Genomic DNA, 24,338 nt, shown 5'->3' on the forward strand with positions numbered 1-24,338 from the left:
CTGGCGATGGCGTGGCGGGCGCTGGCGGCTTGGAGGATGGACCCCGATTTCAGCCAATGGCATCGCAGCGACGCCATAAATTGTTTGACCGGCGACGTTTTATTATATTGCCTTTGCGATGTGGGTCGGGGCCGTGGACATCACGTACGGGCAGGCGCTGGGGCCGCCCGGGTACCACCGGGCGACGAGCCCGCTCGGCGTCGCGGCCGAGGTCGCGCCGCAGACGTATCTATGGTACAAGACGCTCGTAACAGCGACGCCGCTGCGCGACCTCCGCGTCGGCCGGCGAGACGCGAATTTGCCCGATGGCTTTGCATGCTTGCCAAAGGCCGTGCTGCGCGCCGATGGTGACGACGACGGGCTCTTCTTATGGACGTCGACGCGCGAGACGACGCCCGAGACGACGTACGACTATGACAACCGGCCGTTGGACCCGCTGCGGCCGATCCAGGAGCTCAAGATCGTGCGCTCGATGGACGACGTGCCGCCGTCGTTCGAGTGCGCCGTTGGCGCGACGCATGCAGACCTCGGTATCATTTGCTTTCGCCGTGCAACGCAAGACGAGATCGAACGCGTCGAAGAGGAGGCGCGCGAGCCGACGATCGTCCGACGAACCCAGCTCGGCACCGGTCTCTGGGTCGACGTTCTCGATCCCGTCACCAACAAGTGGCACATTGGCCAAGTGCGCGGCAACACCAACACGACACTGCCAACGGCGGCGAGCGCGCAGGTCGTGCCACATGACGCGTGGCTGGTGCACTTGCCAGCGTACAAGACGCCGTTCAAGGAGTTGGTGGTGCAGAGCGCCCACGTGCGCAGTCGGACGGCGCCCATCGGGACGCACACAGACTTGCACGCGTCGCCGTCGTACCCGCTTCTGCGCGTCCTGCCGCGGCGCCACGTCGGACGGTCCGACATTGCGACCATGCAGACCGCGCTGGACGCGTGCTTTTCGACATGACACGATCGTTTTTTGCGGACGCGCTGGTTCCGTTCCTCGAGGCCGTGCTGGCGGCGCCGTGCCGGGAGCTCGACGTCGCGAACGGTCTCCAGTCCTTCTTCCAGCACACGCTCAAGTACTGGGCGTCGTTTGTCTTGAGCGCCGAGACGCTGCCGGGAAGCGACGACCAAGTGTCGTCGTCGCTCTTCATGGCCGTCGCCAAGCTCTTACTCAACGGCTTTGACGGCTGCAACGGCTACTACCTCCCCGACACGCACGCGATCGGGTGGGAGGCGGCGTCGGACCTCGAGCATGTGACGTACCTGGACCACGTCGCCAGCGGCGCCTTCCGCAGCGCGCCCTGCCGCTCCATGTACTTTGTGGAGACGGTCGAGTATTTCTTTCAAGTCGGTGGGTACCGTGCGATCGTGCAGCGTGTGAAAGACGCTTCGATTCCGCTCTCGGAAGTTGACATGTCCGATTTCTTGTGGTCGTCGTCGCATGCTCATCGTCGTTGGTGTTGCTGTTGATGGAATTGAGCTTTTTCTGCACGCCAAGCCCATCTTGACACCGACAACGGCCGACGAAGAGCAGCTCGTGACGCTCTTGCATGCCGTCCTCGGACGCCTCGCGACCGTCGACATGGAGCTCGTCAAGGACGACTCGGGCCTTCTCGATGCGATTCTAGACAAGCTCGATACGCTCTTTGGCGACCACGCGCTCTTGCACACTGTCGACGTGCTCGAGCACTTGGAACTCGCGCACCTCGGACTCGCGAAAGCGTACCTCTGCTGTCCGTACTTGGGTCAGCAGCTCGCGGGTCTCACGCGCGTGCTGGTTTGGATGGAGAAGGCCCAGCGCCACGACGCCTTCCTCGCGCAGCACGTGTCCCGGGCGTCGGCGACGCCACTGGCGAAGAAGCGCATCGGGTCGTTTGGCACCATTGGCGCCATGCTGCGGACGTCGTCGGCCTCGATCACGTCATCATCGATGCCGAGCACGTCGACAATGCCGCCGCCCAGCGTATCGGCGCGCTGGCTCCGCACCGAGAGCTTTATCCAATGGGTCGAGGACGCCAACGTGCTGGATCTCGTGCTGGGTGACGCGCCGACGCTGGCCCGTGTCGGCTTGCGGGACGCGCACATTGAGGTCTGGAAGCGCACGGGGCCGCTCTTGCTGCTCGTGGCGCAGCACGAAAAGCTCACGCGGCACCATTTGCACTTGCTCTGGGCGCACGCGATCAAGCCGCAGCAGTCGCTTCGGCGCAAGACGGTCTTTGAGATGCTCCTCACGCTCGCGTCCTCGATGGTCGTCTCGCTCATTGCCGCCGTCGCCGAGCTCTGGACCGACGTGGCCACCTACGATGCGCTCACGATCCACTTCCTCACGCGCATCACGCGGCTCGCGAACGGCAAGGCCCACCAGGCGCAGATTGGCGACGACGACCGAATCCTGCTGGATACCATCGCGGCCAAGGGCGTGGATTTGCTCTGGCACGCGATGCTGGCCAACCCACGGGAGGTCCTCTCGCCTCTAACGACGCTGCTGCATGACATGGACGCGATCGAGTCGGTGACGCGCCGCCGCAACACGCTGGCCGAGTACGTCGCCCGCAGCGTGGACGCCGTGCGCCAAGGCCGCGACGTTCCGACGCACTTGACGCTGCTCGAAGCTATCGTGCGTGGCGCGCCGCCGGACGAGAGCGCGTTGCAGAACGTCACGTCGGCGGTCATCCTCTCGTCGCTCAAGAATGCGATGAAGATCCACCCGTTCGACAGCGTCCTCCAGCGCTTCGAGACGTCGTTTCAGCTCGTGTCGCTTCTGCTCGACTTGGTGGCCTCGTACCCGACCGAGTCGCTGGCGTGCCTTGCCTTTGTGCTCACTCACTCGGGTCTCGGGCTATCGTACGACCAACTGGTGCGGATTCAGGCGGCGGTGGTCGACCGAAGTACTTTTTTTACGTGGCTCTGCACCGTGCTGCCAAACTGCCTCGACGCGATGGCGATGAAGGGCCGCGCGGTGCTGCCGATGGGCTTTCTCAGCAATGGCGCGTTCACTATCGACGTCCTCGAGCGCATCTACGAGGACATGGTGTGCGTCGACGCAGCGATGACGACATCGATCGAGTTGGAGTGCTTTGAACGGCTCTTCCGGTACCTCAACCACCACGCGCAGCGGCTCACGGACGCCCACGCGCCGCGCGCCTTTCTCGTCGACGCGCCAGTGGACCGTCTAAACGGCTTTGGACGGCTGTACGACCTCGCCTTGCGCAGCGACGTGAACGAAGCGGCCCGCGACTACATCGTGTACCTTCTCCTGCACCTGAGCGTCAAGCGCCTCGTGCGACTGGATGTGTGGCTCTTCTTGGCCCAGCACGCAACGGCGTCGCTCGACGTCGGAACGTCCATGGAAACGTCGCGCGCGCTCACGTTGCTGAGCACGTTTCTGCATTATGCGCGGCCGCTGCAAGCCGCGGCGGCCAAAGTGCCGTCGCTCGAGCCGCTCGTCGTGTACATCAAGTCGCAAGACGGCCGCACGTCGCCGCCCTTGCACTACAACGTGCCCAAAAGCTGCCTCGTCGGCGAGCTGCGCGATCGCATCGCGGCGGATGTTGGCCACTTTGCCGAGGGCATTCGGCTCTTGACCGACACCAAGACGCGGCTTAGCGTGCGTAGCCACAACCACATGACGCTGGCGGCCACGAACGTCTTCAACTCGATGACGCAGCGCTCGTACGTCGAGGTGATCTTGCTCAAGAAGCCCGAGACCGACACGATCGGCCATATCAAGTCCAACCCACTGCAGTGGACGACGCAGGACGCGGCGAGCGACTGGGCGACGGTTCAGACGTGGCTCGGCGCCAACGTGCGCAGCACGCTGCTATCGTTCTTGTCGCACCCGCGTCTGGCCGAGGCCGCGTGGCGGCTACTCGCGCTGCTGCCTGTCCAGACATCGCTCTTGGAACAGGTGCATTTGCTGCACGTCGACGACTGGAGCGGCGTGCTTTCGGGTCAAAGCGCGCTGCTGCTCTACCACCTCCAAGTGCTCCAGCCGTACCAGAGCCAGCTCGAGTGGATGCGCCGCTTTGTGGGCTTGCGCGGACCGGAGCATGTGTGCGAGCTGATTCTTGCGGGGACGCCGCCGCCGTCACCCAAACGCTGGACGCGCAGTGCTGGCGCAGCCTCTTCAAGTGGCTCTGCGTCAGTCTGCACGAGAAACTGGAGTGGGCGCCAATCGACCGCGACGATCGCTGGCAAGCACTTGTGCACAAGATTGTGTCGGTGACCAAGCACGTGCTGACGCAGCCGGCGTCGACACGCGTCGGCGCCAAGCAAGTGACGGTGCAGTATCCCGTGCCCTCATTGGTCGACGACGAGAGCGACGTCAGCAACCGGCTCATTGCCAATGCCGTGGCGCTGCTCCATCGTCTCCTGGCGGCTCACAAGAGCGCAGCACCGGCCTTTGTGTCGCACCCGGACGCAGCCGACGTCGTGCTTGGTGCGCTCGAGCATCCGTCCGCGAGCGTTCGAAATGACGCGGCGGCGTGCCTCCGTGGCCTCTGTGACGTCGACGCGTCGCTCCAATCGTTTGCGATCAACCTCTTTGCGGGCTACGACGCTCCAGCGATCGTGCACCAGGACCTCTTGTACGTGTACGGCGATCTCGTGCAGAAGGGCTTGCCCGACGGCTTTGACACGGCGTCGGCCGCGCTGCGCCTCGCCCGCCGCCTTGAGTCGCTCGCCCCCGGCGCGGCGGCGCAGCCCATCTTGGAAGGCCTCCTGCATACGCTGCTGTGTCTTCTCAAGCCACACAAAGACGCCCAAGCCGCGGTGTCGGCGCAACTGGACCTCATTGACGAGCTGTACCTGCGCTGCCTCTTTCCGGAAGCGCATATGCGGCCGTCGACGACGACCGAAGTGACGTTGGCCAAGTGTACGTCGGCGGGCGCTCGGGCACTGGCGTTTCAGCTGCTCTCCGTGCTTTGCGATGCCAGCAGCGCAGGGCTCGCTGGCCTCCTTGCCAAGATGCGACCGCAGCACTCGTTTGAGCGCAACCCGATCAAGCCCGTCAAGACCAAGAAGACCACCAACAAGAAGATTGCGCAGGCCAAGCCGACGGTCCGCGGACCTTTTGTCGGACTCAAGAACCTCGGGTGCACGTGTTATCTCAACTCGGTCGTCCAAGCGTGCTTTTTCATTCCTGCGTTCAAAGTGCTCGTCTTCTCGACGCCAGCGAGCCGTCCGCAGTCGCTGCTCTTCCAGATCCAGTCGCTTTTCGCCCACTTGAATGCGAGCTCGCGGCCGTACGTCTCGCCGGCGCCGCTGCTCAGCGTGCTCCACACGAGCACGGGTGCCCATCAACGTCAAGCTGCAGCAAGACGCGAGCGAGTTCTTGACGCGTTTTTGCAGCAGCTCGAGTCGGAGATCAACGGCGTCCATACGGCCGAGGCGCAGCTCCACGCATCCCTCGGCGGCCTCTTCAGCAACGAGCTCGTGGCCGAAGGCGACAAGTACAGCGAGCGCCTCGAGCCATTCCACTTTGTCTCGGTTCAAGTCCGCGACCGGCCGCACCTCGAAGCCTCGTTGGACTCGTGGGTCGATGGCGATATGGTACGCTGCATCGATGTGGTCGCATTTGGAGTTTGAACGTGGATCGTATGGATGTAGGTGAGCTATACATGGGACACGCCGACCGACGGCAAGCAGACGCTCGAGACGCACAAGCGCATTTCAATCCATACGCTGCCGAACGTCCTCGTCTTTCATCTCAAGCGGTTTGAGTTTGATTTTGAGACCATGCAGCAAATCAAGCTCCACGACGCGTTTGAGTTCCCGATGGAGCTCGACATGCGCCGGTACCGCTTTCTCCACTCTTCAATCTCAAAACTCAAAACACATATTATATGGGTAGGTACACGAAGGAAGGTCAAGCCCGTCGCCGCAACGAAGAGGACATGGCGTGGCGCGCCCCCGAGTACTACCTCTACGAGTGCTCGGGTGCGATCGTGCATGTTGGGACGGCGCAGTCGGGCCACTACTACTGCTACCTCCGCGACCCCAAGGCGACAGCATCGTGGGTCGAGTGTAATGACACGCTCGTCACGCCTTTTGACGCGGCGCAGCTGCCACACGAGTGCTTTGGCGGCCTTCGCGCCCATGACGACGACGGCCGCCGGTCACCGAGCGCCTTTATGTTGCTTTACACGCGCAAGGCGACGTCGCTGCCGACGGCCATGCCGGCTCCGGTCCGCCGCCTCGCCTCGATTGTGCGGGCGGTCGTGTTTCTCAAGCGGCTACTCCAACGGCGAGCGCAGGTGTCTTCGCCGGCGCCGCTCCCCAGTGCCATCTACGCCAGCATCGAGGCCGAGAACCGGTCGTTTTGGCGCAAGCAGTACCTTGGCGACGTCGCGTGCAAGAGCTTCACGCACGACCTGGTGGCCAACTGCTTTGACGACACGATGGTGTTTGCACCGGCGTCGCTGCGGCTGGAGGCGCTGCAGTTTGTGACAACGTTTGTGTTTGGCACGCTCTGGCAGTGCCATGAAGTCGACCGGATTGGCGTCTGGACACCGATGCTCACTGCGCTGTACGACCAAGAACCCTTGGGCGCCGACTGGTTCCTGCAAGCCTGCGTCGACCATCCGAGTCTCCTGGCCGACGTCCTCGTCGATGATGACGTGATAACGGCGCCGTTCCGTCATGTCGCACTTGCGAGTCTCCAGCACGCATCGACACCGGCGCTGGCGTCGGCCTTTGTTGCCAAGGTGCTGGCGGGAGCCTCGCCGACACCGCCGCCCGTCGTCGTCGACCTTTTGCTTGCGTACGCAGCACAGAGCAGTGCCGCGTGCCACGAGCTCGTCAAGGAGCACCAGCTGCTGCGCGTGCTGCCGCAAGCGCTGCTCGACGCCGACCACGGCGGGAACGAGCGGCACGAAAGCTCCGTCTTGGCGCTCATCGCAACGCTCCTGGACGCCTACGGCAAGGACGATCTGTACTCCGTGCTTCCCGCCCAAGCCATCGAGCTGCTGACGTCGAGTGCGTGGATGCACCACCTGCTTGAGCGTCGGGGCGCGACGCATTCGTTCAACGACGAGACGCTGTCGTGGCGGCGCATTCTCTGGCGGCTCTGCACGGGGTCGGCGGCCTCGTCGTCGGCGTGGCTACGCGTGCTGCTCGCGGCCATTGAGAGCGACGACCACCACGACCTCAAGCCGTACTTTCGCGCGCTCATGGTGCTGCTGTCGCTCGACGACGACCTCGCGGCCGACCGGCTGGACGATGCGATGACGCAGTTCATTGCGCTCCTCGCGTCGCAGCAACGCTACTTTAAAGCGACTGAGACGTCGATCGACATGATGTGCCGCATCGCCAAGCGCACGCCGACGGTACGCGGCCCAAAACGCACGGTATCTTTAACGTACGTAGGTGCGTACATGGCTGTATGAGAACCAGCGCAGCTGGGCGTGGACGGAAAAGTGGCTCGAAGCTCATGCGGGGCCCCAAGGGTGGCTGCAACAGGGCAAGACGGTCCTGGTCAAGCCCAACTCGACGAGTACGTGGAAGGACGTGCCGCTGTCACACCCTGCGCTCGCCAAGACGATCGACCGGTCCGTGGCCAAGTTTGTACCGCGCGTGCGGGCGCTCCTCGCGGGCCAAGCGCCGAGCGACGTCCAGTACGACAGCGACGACGACCCGATTGCGCTGGTTGGCGCCCGCATCAAGGTCAAGTGGGCGCGTGAAAAGTGGTATGCGGGCCGCGTCGAGCGCTACGACCCGGCCAAACTCGAACACTTTGTCGTCTACGACGATGGCGAGAAGAAGAGCTACAAGATGACGGACAAGGTCTTTCTGCGCCTCGACGTGCCCGCCATCGAAGGTCCCTAGTCGATAAACAGCCGCCCATTTTTGCATATCTATATCGTTTTCGTCTCGATACCCTTGCCAGATACCGGTAGACGACATTTGTGTACACTATTGTACTGAAAACGGAGCATCAATTGAACAAAAGTACGAAAAACGCGAAAAAAAACACTCACGGCGGGACTTGAACCCGCAGTCTCTGCCTTAGGAGGGCAGCGCCTTATCCATTAGGCCACGCGAGCCGTGGCTACCACATGGCAAATTGGCAATGTGATCAATCATATGTGTTTTGTAGAAATTTACGCATGGAATGGAGGAAGGACACGACATTAATTTCCTGCGAATGGTGTGTTTCGATGGTTCTTAATCCATTATCGAGACACAGGGAATGGATGGAAGCCAAGCGGTGAGGTCAAGAGCATTCCCTAAAAGTGAAGGGGCGCAGTCCGGGGTTAATATCGCAAGAGGTTCCAACGTCGAGCGTTGCGTCTCAACAGTAAATATGAGAATCCTGATCAAGGTGGGTCAGCAATAGTCTCGCGGTGGTTTATCCGTGATCTTTTGTTCGATCGAGCCGCTGAATGTCCATGTAGCATTACGATTCTATCAGGATTATTGGTGCTCTTCAACAGATTGCATGGCTGGGTTTAGAAGTGGCGTCAAGTCAAAGCAAAGCGTGTCCAACGCCGTTGCGGCTGCTTGAACATGTCGTTTCTGTTCGGTTGCTTCCACGAATTTAGCGCCGTAAAAGCTGTACCCGCCAGTGTCAACGCCGAATCCGGTTGCACCGTCCCCCCGCACCAACGTCCTGTAGTATCACCTATGAACTTCGTTGTGTCTGTTGATGCTTTATGTATGGTAATCCACCAAGGCAGGTTGAAGCCACTGTGGCCCACTTCAACGTCAAGCAACGAAAAGTCCTTCAAAACGAGCCTCATCACGTTGCAAAATATCGAACTGACCGCACCAGCCGACCGCATAATTCGAAATTTTATCCGGAGACGGATAACGCCCGAGCGCGCGGCTGTGGTCAAAGTAGAATCCGATGCCCCGCCAACAGCGCAACCAGCGGAAGCCCAAGGACGGCGCCGAGCCGTACTCGAAGCCCAAGGAAGGCGGCAAGGATGGCGGCGCCAAGGGCCGGCGCAATGGCCGTGGCGGCCGCGGTGGCCGCGGTGGCCGTGGCAGCAAGCCCAAGCCCAAGACCACGGAGGACCTCGACAAGGAGATGGACGGCTACTGGAACAAGAGCGCCGAGCACGCCCAGAAGCAGCTCGACAACGACATGGACGACTACTGGAAGAAGAAGGACGAAGTTGTGGCGGACGAGCCGGCCGAAGAGGCCGCGCCCGAGACGGCAGCCCATGCTACGGCCGCCGAGTAAGACCCATGGCTGACACGGGCGGGTCGATATTTTATAAGCATGATCAAACACGAGAACCTTTCCGTCGCAACACGGTCATGCAAGGCCGATTTGCCGCCCTGCGTCGCTGATCCTTGCTTGGCAACGAGGCTAACCCGCGTCCTGCTCACGCCAACCGAACGCCTCTATCGATGTAGCCCAAACGCGCTATGCTACCTGCAACACGGCGTTGACACGTTCATGGCATGCTTCCTGCAACTGGAACGCTCTTGTTTGGCTTCCAGCGTCCAGCACGTTTGCCACTGCACGCATTGGCATAGTCAAAGCACGTGGTCGTGATCGCCGAAATGGAATCCTGTGGCAGACATGTATGTAGGAGTTAAAGCGTCCATCTCACCTAGTCGTCGTGCATGTGGGCACCTCGGAGGCGGCTGCGGCGCTCGTGCTCGAGACGTGCGCTGTTGGCCGCCATCTTGCCGACGCCGTAGACAGCACCGGCGGCCATGGCGTAGATGCCGAGGAGGTACGTGGCAACGAGGGACGCGGCAGCGAGGAGCGCGAGGCAAACGAACGCTGTCGCGCTCAATGGGTCGGGCTGGTACGTAAAGACCATCGAGATGACCGCAAACGTAAAGTAGAAGAGGCTGCCGATGAGGCCAAAGGTGAAGTTGATAATCGAGACGAAGATCCACTGGATGACGAGCCCATACACGTTCTCTTCGCGCGAATCGAGGACCGTGAAGAGCATCTGCCAGAACGTCCGGCGCGACGCAAACACTTTGCCCGATTCGAACGCAGCCCAAAACTTGGTGCGCGCTTCGTCGAGGCCATAGTCCGACCAGAGACCAACGTACGCCTTGGCTTGGCGCATTTTCTCTTCGCGCGCGTTGTCGAGCACGTCGAGCTTGGCTTGCGCGCTGTCGACGATGCCTTGCTTCTCGTTCACGACACGGCGGTGCTCGGGGCGGAAGCGCCAGAACCACACCTTGGCCTCCTGCAAGTCGCTCTGCGCCATAAAGACCTCGCTCCACACGTCTTGGTAGCCTTCGACGTGCGCAGCCTCGACGACCATGGCTTCGTACGTGTGCTTCATCTCGTCGGTGACCTTGATGGGTGCCGGCGCTAGAAGCATGAGGAAGAGGCCGACGAGCCACATGAGCGTGAGCCGACGGACCGACGGCGCGGCCCACGCCTTCTTGGCAAAGGCCATCGCGAGGTCCGTGCCCGAGGGCGGTCCTCGCGGAAGCGGCGACTGCTGGTACATCTGCCCGTCGTCCATGGTTGTAGCTTCGAATGTGATGCCACGGAAGCAAGATGGAAATGCAATTGCATTCGAGAACGCAACCTCTTTATTTCCATACTTTCCAGAAACCTCCAGCATATTATAATATCGACATGCGAGAGCATGGCGCCCTTCTTCTTCGTCGGATCTGGACGCATGGGGTCGTTGGTGCAACTACACCAGCTGCATACATCATTGCTTCAAGAGCAGTACCTTTGTCCCACTTGCCTTTCTCCTACACCATGTTGTATGATGCAGCTAATAGGTCGACCGCCACGTTGACCAAGATGGCAACCACGGTGGCTTTAACCCAATTACCGTAATCCATCCTTCAACGGTAATTCGTCGTTCACGAGGACGAATTCGCAGGTGCCATGGCCTCTGGCAATGCAATGTCCCTGCCGCACGTCTTCGGTTGGCGGTCCCACCGGCTGGCTCGATGGCTACACCGTCACGAATCGCATACCAAGCCAAGCGCGTCAGCCCAAGCGTGTCAGCGCTCGCCAGGGAGAGAGCCACCAACGAGCTCTCGCTGAACCGTCTTAACCTAGAACGAGAAGAGCACCTTGATTGTCATCGCTGGGTCTGACGGACGCGAGAACCTCCCTTTGCGATCCCTAGCCCCCATCATCAACTTCTCAATGGGAGCAGCTGCGCCGTTCAACCCATCGAGCCTGCCTTGTTTGTACAGTACATGTCGACGCGAGAGCTGACCGTCATGGACGCCTGCTCGCTGGCTTGACTTTGACGACCTTGGTCCGTGCGACAGCCAGTGTCCATGGTTTCTAGCGCGGAAGAGACGGGCCGCGCGATTCTCTAATTCGTGCGTGGACGTACGAATTAGCACTTATTCGTACGCGGGACTAAAAATAAAACGGAAAACTTGAGGCGTGACTTCCGTGCACGTTCTACATCGCAGTCTGCATCCAGCATGGACGACGTCATCCAGCTCAAGTTCCTCTTCGCCAACAAGGACGGCGTCAAGGTCACGCTCGGCGCGCCCAGGTCCGCGCACGTCGCCGACGTCAAGGCGCAGCTGCTCGCGGCGTGGCCCGCCGGTGCGTCGATGGTCGCCGCCCTCCGCGCGAGCTCACGCGCTGCGTAGATGTGCCCAAGCCCGAGTGCCTCAGCAGCATTCGCCTCATCTGCATGGGCCTCGGCGCGCTCCAGGACAACAAGACGCTAAGCGACAGCAAGGTGCCCTCGTTCCCGACGCACCCGACGCCGGTCAACGTCTCGGTCGTGCCGCCCAAGCGGTCGGCCGACCCTGCCGGTACGCGCCGCCAGCCGCTCTCTTCCCATGTGCATCATGGCACGGTAGTAGGCGGCTCGTCCGAGCACCCGCTCACCCAGCGAGCGCCGCCCACCAACATTAGTTGCTGGTGCAGCATTTCATAGTCTCTCCATATCATTTGAATTGCATCGTGTGTATATTGTCTTATTGTCTTATTGTCCTGTGCTACATTAGCAAAATGGCTGCTGGCAGATCGGGCACTTGTTCTTGCTCGACTGGTTGAACCACTTGTAGAGGCACGAGTTGTGGTACTTGTTGTTGCACGTCTTGCACGGCAAGTTGGGCAAGCCCATCGTCTTGGGGTTCAGGATCGAGTAACAAATGGGACAGGGATCGACGCCGTCAAACTCACGGTCGACGTTGGTCTTCCAGAGCAAGACGGCATCGAGGAGCGACCCGTCCTGGGACGACGTGACCTTGATGATCTGCAGCACCCAGCGCCGCCAGCGCTCTTCGGAGATACCGATGCGCTTGGTGCACTCGACCTCGACCGACCGCAGCGGGTACGACGCCGGCACGCGAATGACCATCTCCAACGAACACTCGTCCTTGATGTACGACGTGATGATCTCGCGCGAGACCTTGCTGCCGCGGACCGTCATCTCCCTACACACCGCCGCATCAGATTCGATTCAACGTCACCACACATTAGATCAAAGGGACCGTACTCGGGGTCCCAAAGGTCCTTCTCGGACGAGGCGTGGATAGCCGCGATTTCTTCCTGGAGCAAGAGCGGCGAGATGTTCTATCCAGTGTTGTTTGGTATCCGATCGATGGATCGATAGATAGGGATGGATACCTCTTCGCAGAATTTTGCGACCCATGACCGCGCACTGCGACTGCACTCGTCGTTCCACCAGAGCCGGACCATCGTCGGCAGTTTGAGCACGGTGCGATAGAAGAGCGCGGCGGCGAGCGGCGACAAGCGGTCGGAAAAGTCGATTTGCGCGGTCGCCAGCGACGGAAAGGCCGACTCGAGATGGCGCTCGGAGAGCGAAATCGACTTGACGTGGTCGCCGCACGAGAGCAGGAGCGACGAGAGCTGCGGACGCACGTACGCGCCCAGCGCCGACGTGAGCAGCGGACTGGGCGTCTCGGGAAACATGCGCAGATACAAGTCCCAGAGCAGAAACTGCGCCAACGACTCGGTCGCGCTCCCGGGCGAGTTCGAGATGGTTTGGAGCGCGGTCGCGAGACCGGGCGTGATGAGCAGCTCTGTGATCGCGGCCTCGGTCGCGGCTTCGTCGTCGGCTTCGAGGTTGACACCGGTCGCCTCGGCATCGGCGAGGACCGCCAAGTTGGTCAAGCGCAGCAGCGCGTAGACGGCACCCTTCAGCACGGGATGCGACACCGACGTGGTGAGCGCGGTCCAGAGCACGTCGCGGCCGTTGAAGACGCTGAGAATCGTCGTGGCCACTGCGTCCGCGGGAAGGTCCACGAACGCGATGACGTCGCCGAGTGTCAAGAGACCGTTGGCGACCGCCGTGTCGGCTGCGATCGCGTCATGCACCAAGTCGATGCACGCGCCGAGGTCGTTGCAGTGCACGAAGCTCGTCTGGACGCGCGCCCGCGTACCGAGACCGCCCGCGATCGCCTGCAGCGATGTCGCGAGGACCGCGTCGCGGTGGTGGCGCGCGAGCTCGAGGTCCATGTGGTCCCGTCCCGTGCTGGCGACCGCCGAGATGAGCTGGAGCAGCTGCGACCGGAGGCGGAGGATCTTCGCGCTCGCGTCAGATGCCGTGTGCATCTTGAGGCCCACGACGTCGGACATGTCGTTCTTGGCCGAGAACGCACTCTGCAGCAGCTGCATGGCAAGGCGCACCGCGGTCGGGCGCGACGACAAGACCGTCGTCGCCACCTGGCACAAAACGATCCACTCGTCGATCGCGAGCGGGCGGCGCAGACTGTTGGTCGAGAGCAGCCGCGTCCATTTCGCCAGCAGCGCGTCGACGTCGACATCGTTCGGAGCCGACGACAGCAACGCGACAAACGACGCGCCGTGCGTCGACAGCGCCTCGATCGGTGATTCGTCGAGCGCGGCCATGGCATCGGCCAAGACGTCGGTCGAGGTGCCGAGCCGGCGAAGCAAGATCGACGCGTGCGACGGGTGCTGCTCCAAGAGGTCTTTGGTGACGATCGATGCGACCTGCGACGACGGCAGCGCGTCGACGAGAAGCTGCACCAGCGTCGACCGGAGGAGCGTGCTGTCGGGCGCCTTCCCGTGGCCGAGCACGACGCTGCTCTTCAGCGCAGGGTTGTCAATGTGGGTGGTCAGCACGACTTGGAGCCACGGCGCCGCCTCCTCCTCGGTGAGCGCGAGCGCTTTCTTTAGCAGCAGTGGCACGACCGGCGCTTCGTAGAGCGGGCCAAGGAGCACGTACGCGTCGAGCCAGCTGCTCGAGACGCTGCTCTCAAGCATCTCGCGCGGCGCCACGTGCGTGCTGTCGACCGTAAACCACGTCAACGCAAAGCCGACGTCGAGGTACACGAGCTGCAAGAGCGCATCCACGTTCGTAAAGCAGTCGTTGCCGCGGACCAGCGCGCCGTGGTCGACGTGGCAGAGCTCGGCAAACACCTCGAGCTGCCGGTACGACGGCGTCTGCAACGCGTCGAGCGCCTCAAGCAGCGCGGATTTGGTCGTCGCGCACACGTCGTCGAGGTGCAAGTAGGCGCTGGCAAAGGCCGCCCACGCCGCCGCGTCCTCGGTCGCAAACCCGGCGTTGAGCGACGCGGCCCACTTGGTCTGCAGCAACGTCTTTTGCGCGAATGGCCAAAAGGACCGCACGCGCGGGCGGAGGCGCTCGTTCCAGAGACACTGCGCGCTGTGGGCCGTGGTCGGATTCGCCGCGTCCATCGCACGCACCACGTGCAAGACGAGGTCGAGAGCCTTCTCACTTCGCTCGACATGCGGGAGGAGCGACTCGAGCAGCGAGAGCACGTTCTCCGGCATCGACGCGTGCAACTTGTCGCAGAAGAGGACCGCCGCGTCCAGCGTCTTCTTCGAGACGACGGGGACGCCAGCATCGGCCCAGCACGACGCCAAGAAGAGCGTCTCGGCCGACGTCCAGGGCCGCATCGCGCCGTCGATCAAGAGCGCGTTCACGTGTCGGTCAAGCCACGCGCTGTCCCAGAGCACGCCCCAGAGCGACGCGGCGGGCGCGACGCCTATCGTCCACTCGGCCAGCGACGCATCGGCCGACTTCAGCGCGAGCGACCGCACCGCGATGGCCGCCGAGAGCGGGTCGTCCATCATGTCCATGCGGCGCGTGAGATCCTGCCACATGGCCGACCGCTGCTTCGGGAGGGCTTGGACGTAGTGCCAAAAGAGTTTAAAAAAGTCCGTCGGCGGCTGCAGTTGCGGCAACGCCGGTGCGAGCACCGAGGAATACTGCGTCGCGGGATCTGATGTGGCGTGCTCGAGGCCAAACACATCGAGGAGCTGCGATAGGAGCAGAAACTGCCGCGAGAGCGGATGCGCAACGTCAATACTACCGAGGATACCAGCGTAGACGGCTCGGACGAGCGGGTGCAAATACGTTGCGAGCAAGACGCCGTCGGTTTGCTTTTGGTACGTGGCGCGGGCATGCGCCAAAAGGCCCACCAGCCGCTCGGGCAAGAACGCGGTCGACGCGACGTGCGTCACGACGGTCTCGACGCACGCGTCATGCAGCGTGTTGTGGAAGAGCGCCAGAAAGGCCTCTTGGACGTCGACGACCTTATGGAGCCATTGGGCCTTGTCCTTGTCAGTGTCGTCGGTCGTGGCCGCCAAGAGGGTCCTTCGGCCGTCGCGGAAGCTCGCCACGCGCGGGAGGAGCGCAAAGACGTGCTTGGAGAAGGCGGCGAATGCGCGGTCCGAGACTGACGACCGGAGCACGGCCGGGAGGACGCTCGCAAGCACTGGCGCAAACGTTGTCTGGACGTACGCCGATGGATCAAAAGCCACATGAAAAGACTCTGACTCTGACGACGGCGACGACAAGAAGATGGTGGCCATGGCGCCGAGACACTCGAGAAACGACGCGACGACGTCGCCTTCAATCTGCACAACGTGCGGTGTCTCGAGGCCTTTCCAGAGCGCCGAGAGCAGCTGGGGGTAGACGCTGGCGGCGACGGGCAGTGGCATGGACGCGAGCAGCGGCAGCACATTCGGATACGACCCCGCGCCCGAGCCGTAAAAGCCGTGCTTGAGCAGCGAGAGAAGGCGGGGAACACACGCGCTCTGGAGCGCCGCCCACGGAAGACTCGGGGTCTTCTGGACAAACGAGAGCACGAGTGTCCACATGGCGTCATGGTTGCCCGGGACTTTTTCTTGGAACGTGCTCAGAATCACCTAGTGTCGCATATTTCGTGAATGGCTTGGTGAGGAATCGCAAAAATGACGACCTTGGCTTCCAAGGCGATCGACGTCGTGTGCGTGAGGACCGACGTGAGCGCCTTGTACGCGCCGAGGCGGACGCACGCCCGCGAGAACGTCGGGCTCTTGCCGGACGCGGTGGTTTGCCGCGAAAGCGCCTGTGATGTGAGCAAGTGGTGCAGGTGCCCGTCGGGCTCGAGGTGCGACGACACAGACGACGCCATCATCTCGACGAGCTTCCCGAGACTTAGGAGCGACGACGTGAGGATGCGTTCGTAGCGCTCTTCGGCCTCGTCAGCGCTGTACATGTCGCGGTCGCTGAGATCGTCGACCTTGGCAGCGAGGTACGTTCGGATGGTCGTCGTGAGGAGCTCCATGTGGGTCGAGAGCACGGCTTGCTGGTCGAGAAGCGTCGGAAAGAGGAGCTGGAACGCGCGCAAGGCGAGGCGCGACGTCTCGACGTGGTTGTCGTGCATGGCGAGGACGTACCAGGACGGCAAAAGCAGAGCGATGTGGTTGTGGAAGACCGTCGCCTTCTTCATCTTCTCGAGCATGCTCAAAAGCACTTCGTTCGAGAGCTGGCGCACGCGCCGGTCGTTCTCGGTCATGAGCTTCCCGTAGAGGTAGCAGTAGTGACCGATCGCCGGCCGCAGTTCGAGCGGCTTGCGACTCGGCACGATCATGTCCTTCAAGTTTAAGAGCGCCTTGGTCTTGGTGAGCGCATCCCGCTTCCCGAGCATCTTGAGCGCGAGTGCCAAGTCGCCGTCGGCGCCATCATAGAACGAGAAGGTGGTCGAGGCTGCCGAGGCCGTATCTTCGGCGGACGCCAATGTCGCTGGCGCCGGCGCGGCCGTAGCCGCAAAGGCACCAAAGCCGATAAAGCCCGACGAGGCTGCGCCCGAGAGGAGCTGGCCCGCGCGGGCGCTCGAGGAAGCGCTCGCCTTGGCCAGCTTGTCCTGCTGCTTGTTGATCTTCTTCCCGCCCATCGTCGTCCGTAGTCGCCTCCAAGTCCAATGACCTTGCTGTCGACCGACACTCACAAAACTGCGAAAGCCACCTGGTTGCACGTCGCTTACAAACCCCAAGTATAAACCCATTTGGTTTTCATAGACGACGGATCACGCTATTTCCGTGAATATCGTTGGAAACAGTGTATGTAAAGATGACTTCGCGAGGGTTCCCGCCATGGCCTCGCGAACGGTGATGGTGTCGGATAGAAGGAACATGGTGTGTTATTGAGGTGAGTGCATTCTGTGTGCATTCGCTTGGAAGAATTTGCGTAGAGAAATGGATGCCTGGGGAACGAGCTTCATTCGCATTTTCGGGGAACAGTGCTCGGGGTTGTGCGAGCCGTAGGCGATGGGGATGACGTCGGGTGTCGAGTCATCTAGATGCTCTATGGTCCCTCGGCAACAACCATCATCCTCGTGGACCCTGTCTCCTCGTCACGGATGACGGTCTCGTGGCAATGATTTCCCAGGGACTGGCGCATGCGGCTAGGGCTAGTAGTTCCAACTCTCGCACATTCAAGGACGAGAAAGCGGCGCTTCGAGATGCCGAGCGAGCAGGTTGTACTATCTACTTCCGATAGCTCCGCAACTCAATGTTGAAGCTTAACTAGTTGGCGTTGGTCGCGGTGGCTACATTCCTATGCATCTCCAAAAGGATCACAATAGTCCTAGCACGCCACTAATAACAAGACAGAAGACACCGCCCGTCGCTGTAGCCACGAACGTTCGTCCTAAACGACCAAGACATTGTAGACGCTATCGTTCGCGTAGCCGCGCGATCAATCAAGATCGCACGCCGCACACTATTTCAAGCGCTCGGGCGCGAGCAGGCATCTCCTTTTTCCAGCTTCGGTGCCACATAGCCGACAATGGCGGTCCCGCCAATCATCGGCCACCAAACGCTCTCAGACCGCGCAAGTGCAACATCACCCGAGCCATGACAACCAACCTGTACGAGAACGCAGTGTGCTTGGCGCCGATGGTCCGCGCCGTACGTCATCATCCTACGCTTTAATTGCATCTGAGAGGTGCTGCGTAGGGCACGCTGCCGCTGCGGCTGCTCTCGCTGCGCTATGGCGCCAACCTCGTCTACGGCGAAGAGATCATCGACAAGAAGATTGCGCAGACGCACCGCGTCGTCAACGGTAGCCACGCAGCCTCCTCCTACATGCTCACGCTAAGAACGTATGGCAGATGTGCTCGGCACGATCGACTATGTGAGCGCGCAAGGCGACAGCGTTGTGTTCCGCACGTGCGCCGAAGAGAAGAACCACGTTGTCTTCCAGATCGGGACGCCGGGCGCCGTCACCGCGCTCAAAGCCGCCGAAACAGTGTACGCCTTCTTACTCGTGAGCGATAGAAGGTGCGATAGCGTCCTGGATTAGCGCCAACGACGTGGCGTCCATCGACATCAACATGGGCTGCCCCAAGCACTTTTCCGTGCAAGGCGGCATGGGCATTGCGCTCATGAGCAAGCCCGACGTCGCTTCGGACGTACGACGCATTTTCACGCAATGATTTGATTTTTCATATTTGATTGTAATTTCGTGCGGTAGATTATCAAAACCCTGCGTCGGAACCTCAATATCCCCGTGTCGTGCAAGATCCGCATCAAAGACAGTCCCAGTGCGACGGTGCGAATTCAAATCTGGTGTTTCCACCCTGAAATCCCTGAAAAGATTGACTTTGCCAAAATCATGGAACAAGCGGGCGCAGCGGCCATTGCGATCCACTGCCGGTATGTTCGTCGTCGATGCAATGGCTTCCATTCTCGGATGTCTTATTATTTCGTTTCTCTCGAGGCAACCCCACGAACGTCCTTGCGATGACGCGCACTGGGACGCGCTGCCGTTGCTTCCGTCGGCGCTCAATGTGCCCGTCCTGGCCAACGGCGACATTTACACGCAGGAAGACATTGCCCGCGTGCGCGCTGAGACGGGCTGTTCTGGCGTCCTCATTGCGCGCGGCGCCCTTCATAATGCGTCGTGCTTTCGCAAAGAGGGCCTTCTGCCCTACACCGAGGTATGGACTCTGTGCTTCGTAGTTTTCAGACGCGGAATTGATTTGATTTGATTTTTTTAATTAGAACATTCGCGAGTTTCTCAAGGTCGCGGCCGAGACAGACAATGTGTTCCAAAACACAAAGTACTCGATTAGCCGCATGCTCCCGTCCAAGGTCAACCACCTCGAGACGCCGTCGGTCGTGCTGCCATACGACCACGTCACGGTACCAAACCGCTTGAAACGATCCAGTTGATACACTGATACTTAGGTCCCCGACATTGCAGCGACCAAGTCGAACCGTGAAATGTTTGCACTCTTTGGCCTCGGCGAGTACTTGGACGAGTACACGGCCAAGTACGCTGCCCGCGCGTCCGAGCTGGACGTGTCGGTGGGCCCCAATGCGCCGGACCGCGTCTACGACGACAGCCACATCTTGAACCGGCAGTTTTTCTGCGACGCGTGCGGGCTCCAGCTGCTGAGTGACCAGGATGTTGCGTTGCATGTGAAGGGCAAGCGCCACAAGAAGAAGCTCCGCGCGCTCGCGAGCCAGTCGGTCTTGGCGTCGGTCGAGTCGTCCAACAAGCGCCTCAAAGTGTCTGCCGCCGACGACGACATCGCTGCGCTCACGACGCAAGACTAGCTAGAAAACATGGAATAAGCCACGGCAAAATGTATCTAGCCACCAAAGCTGCAACGAATTGGACAGAGGAGTACGCAGGACAAGTGGAATGTAGAACGTCTTAAATCCTGGAACCCAACGAGAGCTGTCGTGGTTGCCGCAACCACGACAGCTCCGTTGGCGCAACCGTTGCGCCAACGGCGCTTCAATTCCTGGTACTCGAGAGACTTTTAACAACAGCTGCAGTCCATGATGTGCGATCAAGTAGGCTAATGCTGCTATAAGCCACAGCAAGACACGATTGCAACGAGCTACTAGCGTTCAACTGAGCATAACTCGTACGGGACCAATCAACTCAATTATAAAAGTTACGTAAACGAAGCTAGATCGCTGGCATCGTATGGCTCTCGAGCACGAGACGATGGCGACCGTAGACGCTGTCGTAGCGGTGCTTGATGTAGCGCAGTGCTGTCTGCGCCTCGACCATCTTGCTTTCGATCGGCGGGGGCAGCGCGATGGAGATGCCACTGCACGACGCGAGGGCGACGCCCAATGCGACGTAGCTACGCGCCGACAACTTGTGGCAGTTGATGTCGACGATGGCGCCGACAGAGCTCGTTGTACGAGGCAAAACCTCCGCGAGATGGAACGCGCCCTCGTCGCCAATAAAGCAATCGTCAATCGTAATCTTTCGAGCGCCACCTTGGATCCACTTGCGCAACGATGGCGCAATGGTCTGGATCGGAGGAGAGATCCACGGCAACCCATACCATGTAAACTCTTCGAGGTGGGCCACGTGCGCGAAGAAGACTCGCCACGAAGCTAGCGAGAATATTACTCGGGTGAGCTTGACACGCCGAAGCGTCAATGCGATTCCGGTTTTGAACGCCGGTCTCAAGATGCGAGCTCTCGTGATGCTGAGCTTTTCCAGCGCCGTGAGCGACGCAAGCGTACCCAAGAGAGCATCGACACTGCATTCAAAGCTGCCGTCGAGGTCGAGCGACCGAAGCTGCGTCGTGTTGAGCTGATGCAGCAGGTGCAGCACTGTAGCCGTCTCCGAGCCTGCATGATGCTCGATGCGCAAGCTCACGAGTTGCGGAAGCGAACGCGCGACAGCGACGAGCGCGCCAAGGGTACCGTCGGCGTGGAGACAAAGTTTAAGGCTCGAGAGCGTGGTAGGCAGCGCGAGCAGCTGAGCCAGCCACTCGTTCACAGACTCATCGTCGTGATCACCGACGTCATCGGAGAGAGTGATCGCCTGGAACCACAAGTGCTCCGCGTGCCCTGACGCGAGCCATCGTGCCAGTGTCGCACGCAAAGCTGCACGTCTCTGTGAGCAAGTAACCACGATGGATCGCGCGGTTGCCATGACGGCCTCGAGGACCGCTGCGTCATCGTTGCAATCACGCACGTTGACGACCTTGAGGCTGGTACATTGGCGCAGGACGTTGCAGAGACGCGTCAATTCTTGATCATCGCGACAATCGAAGTGGTCGTAGTGCGTGACTGTGCCCTTCCACGCGTCGAGCCACGCGACGGCGTCCATGTCCTCGGGCGGGTTGTAGTTGTTCGTGTAGACCGCGGGAAAGACCGCCTTTGCAGCGAGTGCAAGACGCTTCGCAGCGGGCGTGAGTTCCATGAGATGCAGCAGAGGCCAAATATAGTCCATGGCTTGCTGCTCGGTCGCTTGACGATCCCGCACAGCGCGCTGCGGGGCTTGCAGTAGCTCGTGAAGCGCGGCCAGCGGTGCACTCCGCGCCGAGGCTGGGAGTGCCTCTAGGAAGGCCTTGACGTCCGAGGGCGTCGCCATGCACTGGATGAGGGCAATGAGGATATGGTCCTGTTCCAAGGCCGGCGGCGTGGCCACGGCCCGACGCTGGCTGCTGCGGTTGCTCATTGTCTGTTTGATTGCTTTCTGGTCTGATGATAGATCCTCCCTCAAACTCAATCTCAACAGCGGAAACGCCATCGTGTATTTTCTCAATTTTCACTTTGCAATATCAGATTTTTCGCACTTTAAGACTATGATTGGATAGCCACCATCTCAACCAACTGCGTTCGTTGGGCGCTTTGTCGTCGGCCGTCGGCTGCTTGAACCAGGGCTCTCGAGTACGACGCGGTGACTGCGGCCACGAAGGCTCTCTGGGTGTTGGTGAGACCACGTATGAAAGCCCAGGAGCAAGACACAGCATAACACGAATGCAACGAGCTATCGCCGTCACTCGTCCGATCAACGAATGAATGGGAGATACCAAGTTAGCTAAATCGTTGGCGTCGAGACCGGGGCCATCCCAAGAGGCCCGTTTCGAGAACCTTGCGTTGGATTGGCGGCGGTAGTGGGATCGAGACGCCACTGCACGACGTCAAGGCGACCGACACAGTGAACGCAGAGAACCGGTGGCAGTTGATGGCGGAATGCGCCTCTGCACGAGCTCGAGGTCGTCGACGTCTGTGATACTCACGCTGACGCAGCGGCCGTCGAGGTCGTCATGACAATTGCGCGCTCCATCAGGAGTACTTGCACTCAGAGAGATTCTCATTTTGCCTGCGACATTGACACCACGCCGAACACGTGACGATTCAGGAGATCTTGCAGGCCGATCTCGATGTTGTCGAATTGAAAGACCGACTAAAGCGACATGACCCGAGGCGAGCCGACGAGCCCATGTCGCAAGCGCATCAGTGTCGCTCTGGTTGCAAGCAATCGTGATCGAGCGGATCGGGTGTCGTGGCGGCCTCGACGAGCGACGAGAGCTCGTTTGAACCACGCACGTTGTGGCCTCGAGCTCGGTCCAGTGTCGACCGACGTTGCAGATGCGGCTCTTCATTCGCCGCGTCCGTGTAGACGTAGCTCTTCCACTCGTCAAGCCACGCGAGAGCGTCCATGCTGTCGTCGTCGTCACGGGACATAGCGCCATTACCTCTTGTGCAAGTCAAGAGGCAGCTTCCAGTTGCTGCAGAGCATCGCTTCGTGCTCGAGATCCTGCAGACGCTGGCCGACACGCTGGCAATTGGAAGCACCAAGCAGAGGAGCCAAGCTAAGAGGAAGATGACGTGGCAAGCGAGCGAGACGGAACCAAATCGGAAGTGGGTTGCTTCCGCTGCCCAGGACATACTATAAACGCGAGGGGCTGAACACAGCCACCGAAGCGCGCGTGCGACGATGAGGCGTCATCTTCAAGCCTCTCTTGGTACTGGCTGCTGGTCGATCGTTCGATTTCGCAGAGACGAGAGCACCGTAGAGTACGTGAATCAAGACGCCCAAGCAACGATCTTGCGGGGCGGATGACCCTACCCCTATCAGTGCGCCTAAATCCTGGGTTCGAGTCGTTTTTTCATTTTTCTAGAAATCAAACGACGACATGGAACACTTGTTGGAGCAAATGTTGCTGAATTGGATGGGCTCATGGAGCATAGACTCGGGTGACGACCGCATGGACTCGCCAATGTTGCAGATCAATGCGCGTGTTTTGAGAAACATACGATCCGATTGAGTTTCAGCGTTGATATTATTGAGAGTGGTACGAAGAAGATCCAGTTGGGAATATTCGGCCTGGCCAGGAGGAGATGAGCAGTACTAGTAGCAAGCGGCAAGCCGTGGCCGCGGCGACGGTGCTGAACCTCGGCGACGCTTTGATGGTCATCGTCCAGTACACGCCGGCAGCCAAGGACGTCAAGGCCTTCCTCGCTGCGCTGCCGACCTCGGCGCGTACCCCGACGCTTGCAGCGCTCCAGGGGCTCCTGCGTGACCCCGTGGCGGCCGTGCAGGGTTTTAACTCTGACTTTTACTTGGCCATGACGCCAGAGCAGGCCATGAAGAAGCTGTGGCCTGTGCTGCAATTGCAAGATCTCACGGCCACTGGCGCTGCGCTTGCCCTGCACGCGATGCAAGCCTTTACCGCGGTTGCCGCTCGCAGTGTCACCCCCAGATTTGATCGACCCAACCTGCTCCCGCGGCTTTTCCTCTGGCACAACAAGATCACTACGTACACGAGCATTAGCTGCGCAAGTGTCCTGCCAATGGGCGACCTCCTGCGCCTCTGCACGAACCTCACGAGCGTAACCATCATTTCTGCGACCGACGCCGTCGTAGAGCTGGACGCTGTCACGACGCCTGTGCATCGCGTCTCGTCGCTCACTCTCAATAGCTCGGGGCGCGAGGCAGAGTATGCTCCAGCTCTGGCGCGATGGCTCGGGTCTGGCCACGCACAGCACTTTGCCTATACGTGCATCCGTGCGAGCGACGCGACCTTCTTCGAGGCGCTGCGGACGCCGACCAAGCTCTCCAGCCTGCATTTGATCTTTCTCGTGTCCGGGCTCGTTGCGCCATTCGTCGCTGTTGCGCCAGCGTTCACGCGCCTCTCAAGCTTGCGCATCTCGTGCCACCATCCGTCGGACACGCTTGCGGCCTTTGCGCTTCCGACACACTTCGACGCTGCACCACTTCGGTCGCTGCGCGTCGAGGGCTTTTACAACGACCTTCCTGCGATGCTCAACCTGCTGCCAACGTTCCCGGGCCTCGAAGAGCTTACCCTCCAGTGCCTCGGCTATTCGAATCCCGTCGTGGTCTCCAAGCTGCCCTCCACGCGTCATCGCGTCTCGTTTGTCGACG

At 60.7% G+C, this 24,338-nt stretch overlaps 7 protein-coding genes and 1 non-coding gene across 8 annotated transcripts; 4 read left to right on the forward strand and 4 right to left on the reverse strand.

The window, feature by feature from the left end:
• Positions 1 to 118: 118 nt before the first annotated feature.
• Positions 119 to 7,865, forward strand: SPRG_11078 (hypothetical protein; the record flags this gene model as incomplete). The annotated part of the gene is made up of 7 exons (XM_012350225.1): positions 119 to 901; positions 1,003 to 1,407; positions 1,481 to 4,086; positions 4,122 to 5,550; positions 5,608 to 5,795; positions 5,852 to 7,325; positions 7,366 to 7,865. 7 exons carry the CDS (start codon positions 119 to 121, stop codon positions 7,822 to 7,824), a joined length of 7,344 nt encoding a protein of 2,447 aa, XP_012205615.1. The 3' UTR covers positions 7,825 to 7,865.
• Positions 7,866 to 7,969: 104 nt separating this feature from the next.
• SPRG_30161 lies at positions 7,970 to 8,042 on the reverse strand. The gene has a single exon. It is a non-coding gene; the product is annotated as a tRNA-Arg (tRNA).
• Positions 8,043 to 8,833: 791 nt separating this feature from the next.
• Positions 8,834 to 9,271, forward strand: SPRG_11079 (hypothetical protein). The gene has a single exon (XM_012350226.1). The coding sequence runs from the start codon at positions 8,846 to 8,848 to the stop codon at positions 9,182 to 9,184; it is 339 nt and encodes a 112-aa protein (XP_012205616.1). The 5' UTR covers positions 8,834 to 8,845; the 3' UTR covers positions 9,185 to 9,271.
• A 245-nt stretch (positions 9,272 to 9,516) lies between these two features.
• On the reverse strand, positions 9,517 to 10,472 carry SPRG_11080 (hypothetical protein). Its single transcript, XM_012350227.1, has one exon. It carries the CDS (start codon positions 10,440 to 10,442, stop codon positions 9,561 to 9,563), a length of 882 nt encoding a protein of 293 aa, XP_012205617.1. The 5' UTR covers positions 10,443 to 10,472; the 3' UTR covers positions 9,517 to 9,560.
• Positions 10,473 to 11,376: 904 nt separating this feature from the next.
• Positions 11,377 to 11,843, forward strand: SPRG_11081 (hypothetical protein; the record flags this gene model as incomplete). The annotated part of the gene is made up of 3 exons (XM_012350228.1): positions 11,377 to 11,503; positions 11,551 to 11,718; positions 11,770 to 11,843. The coding sequence occupies 3 exons, from the start codon at positions 11,377 to 11,379 to the stop codon at positions 11,841 to 11,843; spliced, it is 369 nt and encodes a 122-aa protein (XP_012205618.1).
• Positions 11,844 to 11,863: 20 nt separating this feature from the next.
• SPRG_11082 (hypothetical protein) lies at positions 11,864 to 17,125 on the reverse strand. Its single transcript, XM_012350229.1, has 4 exons — positions 16,123 to 17,125; positions 12,539 to 16,069; positions 12,408 to 12,484; positions 11,864 to 12,345 (listed from the first exon to the last, which is right to left on the reverse strand). Exons 1-4 carry the CDS (start codon positions 17,077 to 17,079, stop codon positions 11,910 to 11,912), a joined length of 5,001 nt encoding a protein of 1,666 aa, XP_012205619.1. The 5' UTR covers positions 17,080 to 17,125; the 3' UTR covers positions 11,864 to 11,909.
• An 896-nt stretch (positions 17,126 to 18,021) lies between these two features.
• On the forward strand, positions 18,022 to 19,800 carry SPRG_11083 (hypothetical protein). The gene is made up of 9 exons (XM_012350230.1): positions 18,022 to 18,094; positions 18,143 to 18,248; positions 18,298 to 18,436; positions 18,489 to 18,597; positions 18,660 to 18,737; positions 18,783 to 18,841; positions 18,906 to 19,125; positions 19,190 to 19,330; positions 19,376 to 19,800. The coding sequence occupies exons 1-9, from the start codon at positions 18,041 to 18,043 to the stop codon at positions 19,745 to 19,747; spliced, it is 1,278 nt and encodes a 425-aa protein (XP_012205620.1). The 5' UTR covers positions 18,022 to 18,040; the 3' UTR covers positions 19,748 to 19,800.
• A 308-nt stretch (positions 19,801 to 20,108) lies between these two features.
• SPRG_11084 (hypothetical protein) lies at positions 20,109 to 21,623 on the reverse strand (the record flags this gene model as incomplete). Its single annotated transcript, XM_012350231.1, has 1 exon — positions 20,109 to 21,623. The coding sequence occupies one exon, from the start codon at positions 21,621 to 21,623 to the stop codon at positions 20,109 to 20,111; it is 1,515 nt and encodes a 504-aa protein (XP_012205621.1).
• Between the last annotated feature and the right edge of the window lie 2,715 nt (positions 21,624 to 24,338).

The sequence above is a fragment of the Saprolegnia parasitica genome (assembly GCF_000151545.1).
Source record: "Saprolegnia parasitica CBS 223.65 unplaced genomic scaffold supercont2.63, whole genome shotgun sequence".
Taxonomy (NCBI): domain Eukaryota; phylum Oomycota; class Saprolegniomycetes; order Saprolegniales; family Saprolegniaceae; genus Saprolegnia; species Saprolegnia parasitica.

Excerpts from the sequence above, each read along its gene's own strand:
- SPRG_11079 (XM_012350226.1), top strand. The coding sequence starts at position 8,846 with ATGCCCCGCCAACAGCGCAACCAGCGGAAGCCCAAGGACGGCGCCGAG.
- SPRG_11080 (XM_012350227.1), bottom strand. The coding sequence starts at position 10,442 with ATGGACGACGGGCAGATGTACCAGCAGTCGCCGCTTCCGCGAGGACCG.
- SPRG_11082 (XM_012350229.1), bottom strand. The coding sequence starts at position 17,079 with ATGGGCGGGAAGAAGATCAACAAGCAGCAGGACAAGCTGGCCAAGGCG. Across the intron at positions 16,070-16,122 it reads CGATCGCCTTGGAAGCCAAG|GTGATTCTGAGCACGTTCCA; the intron begins GTCGTCATTTTT and ends ATGCGACACTAG. Across the intron at positions 12,485-12,538 it reads TCGCAAAATTCTGCGAAGAG|AACATCTCGCCGCTCTTGCT; the intron begins GTATCCATCCCT and ends AACACTGGATAG.
- SPRG_11083 (XM_012350230.1), top strand. The coding sequence starts at position 18,041 with ATGACAACCAACCTGTACGAGAACGCAGTGTGCTTGGCGCCGATGGTC. Across the intron at positions 18,249-18,297 it reads GACGCACCGCGTCGTCAACG|ATGTGCTCGGCACGATCGAC; the intron begins GTAGCCACGCAG and ends AACGTATGGCAG. Across the intron at positions 18,437-18,488 it reads CTCAAAGCCGCCGAAACAGT|CGCCAACGACGTGGCGTCCA; the intron begins GTACGCCTTCTT and ends GTCCTGGATTAG.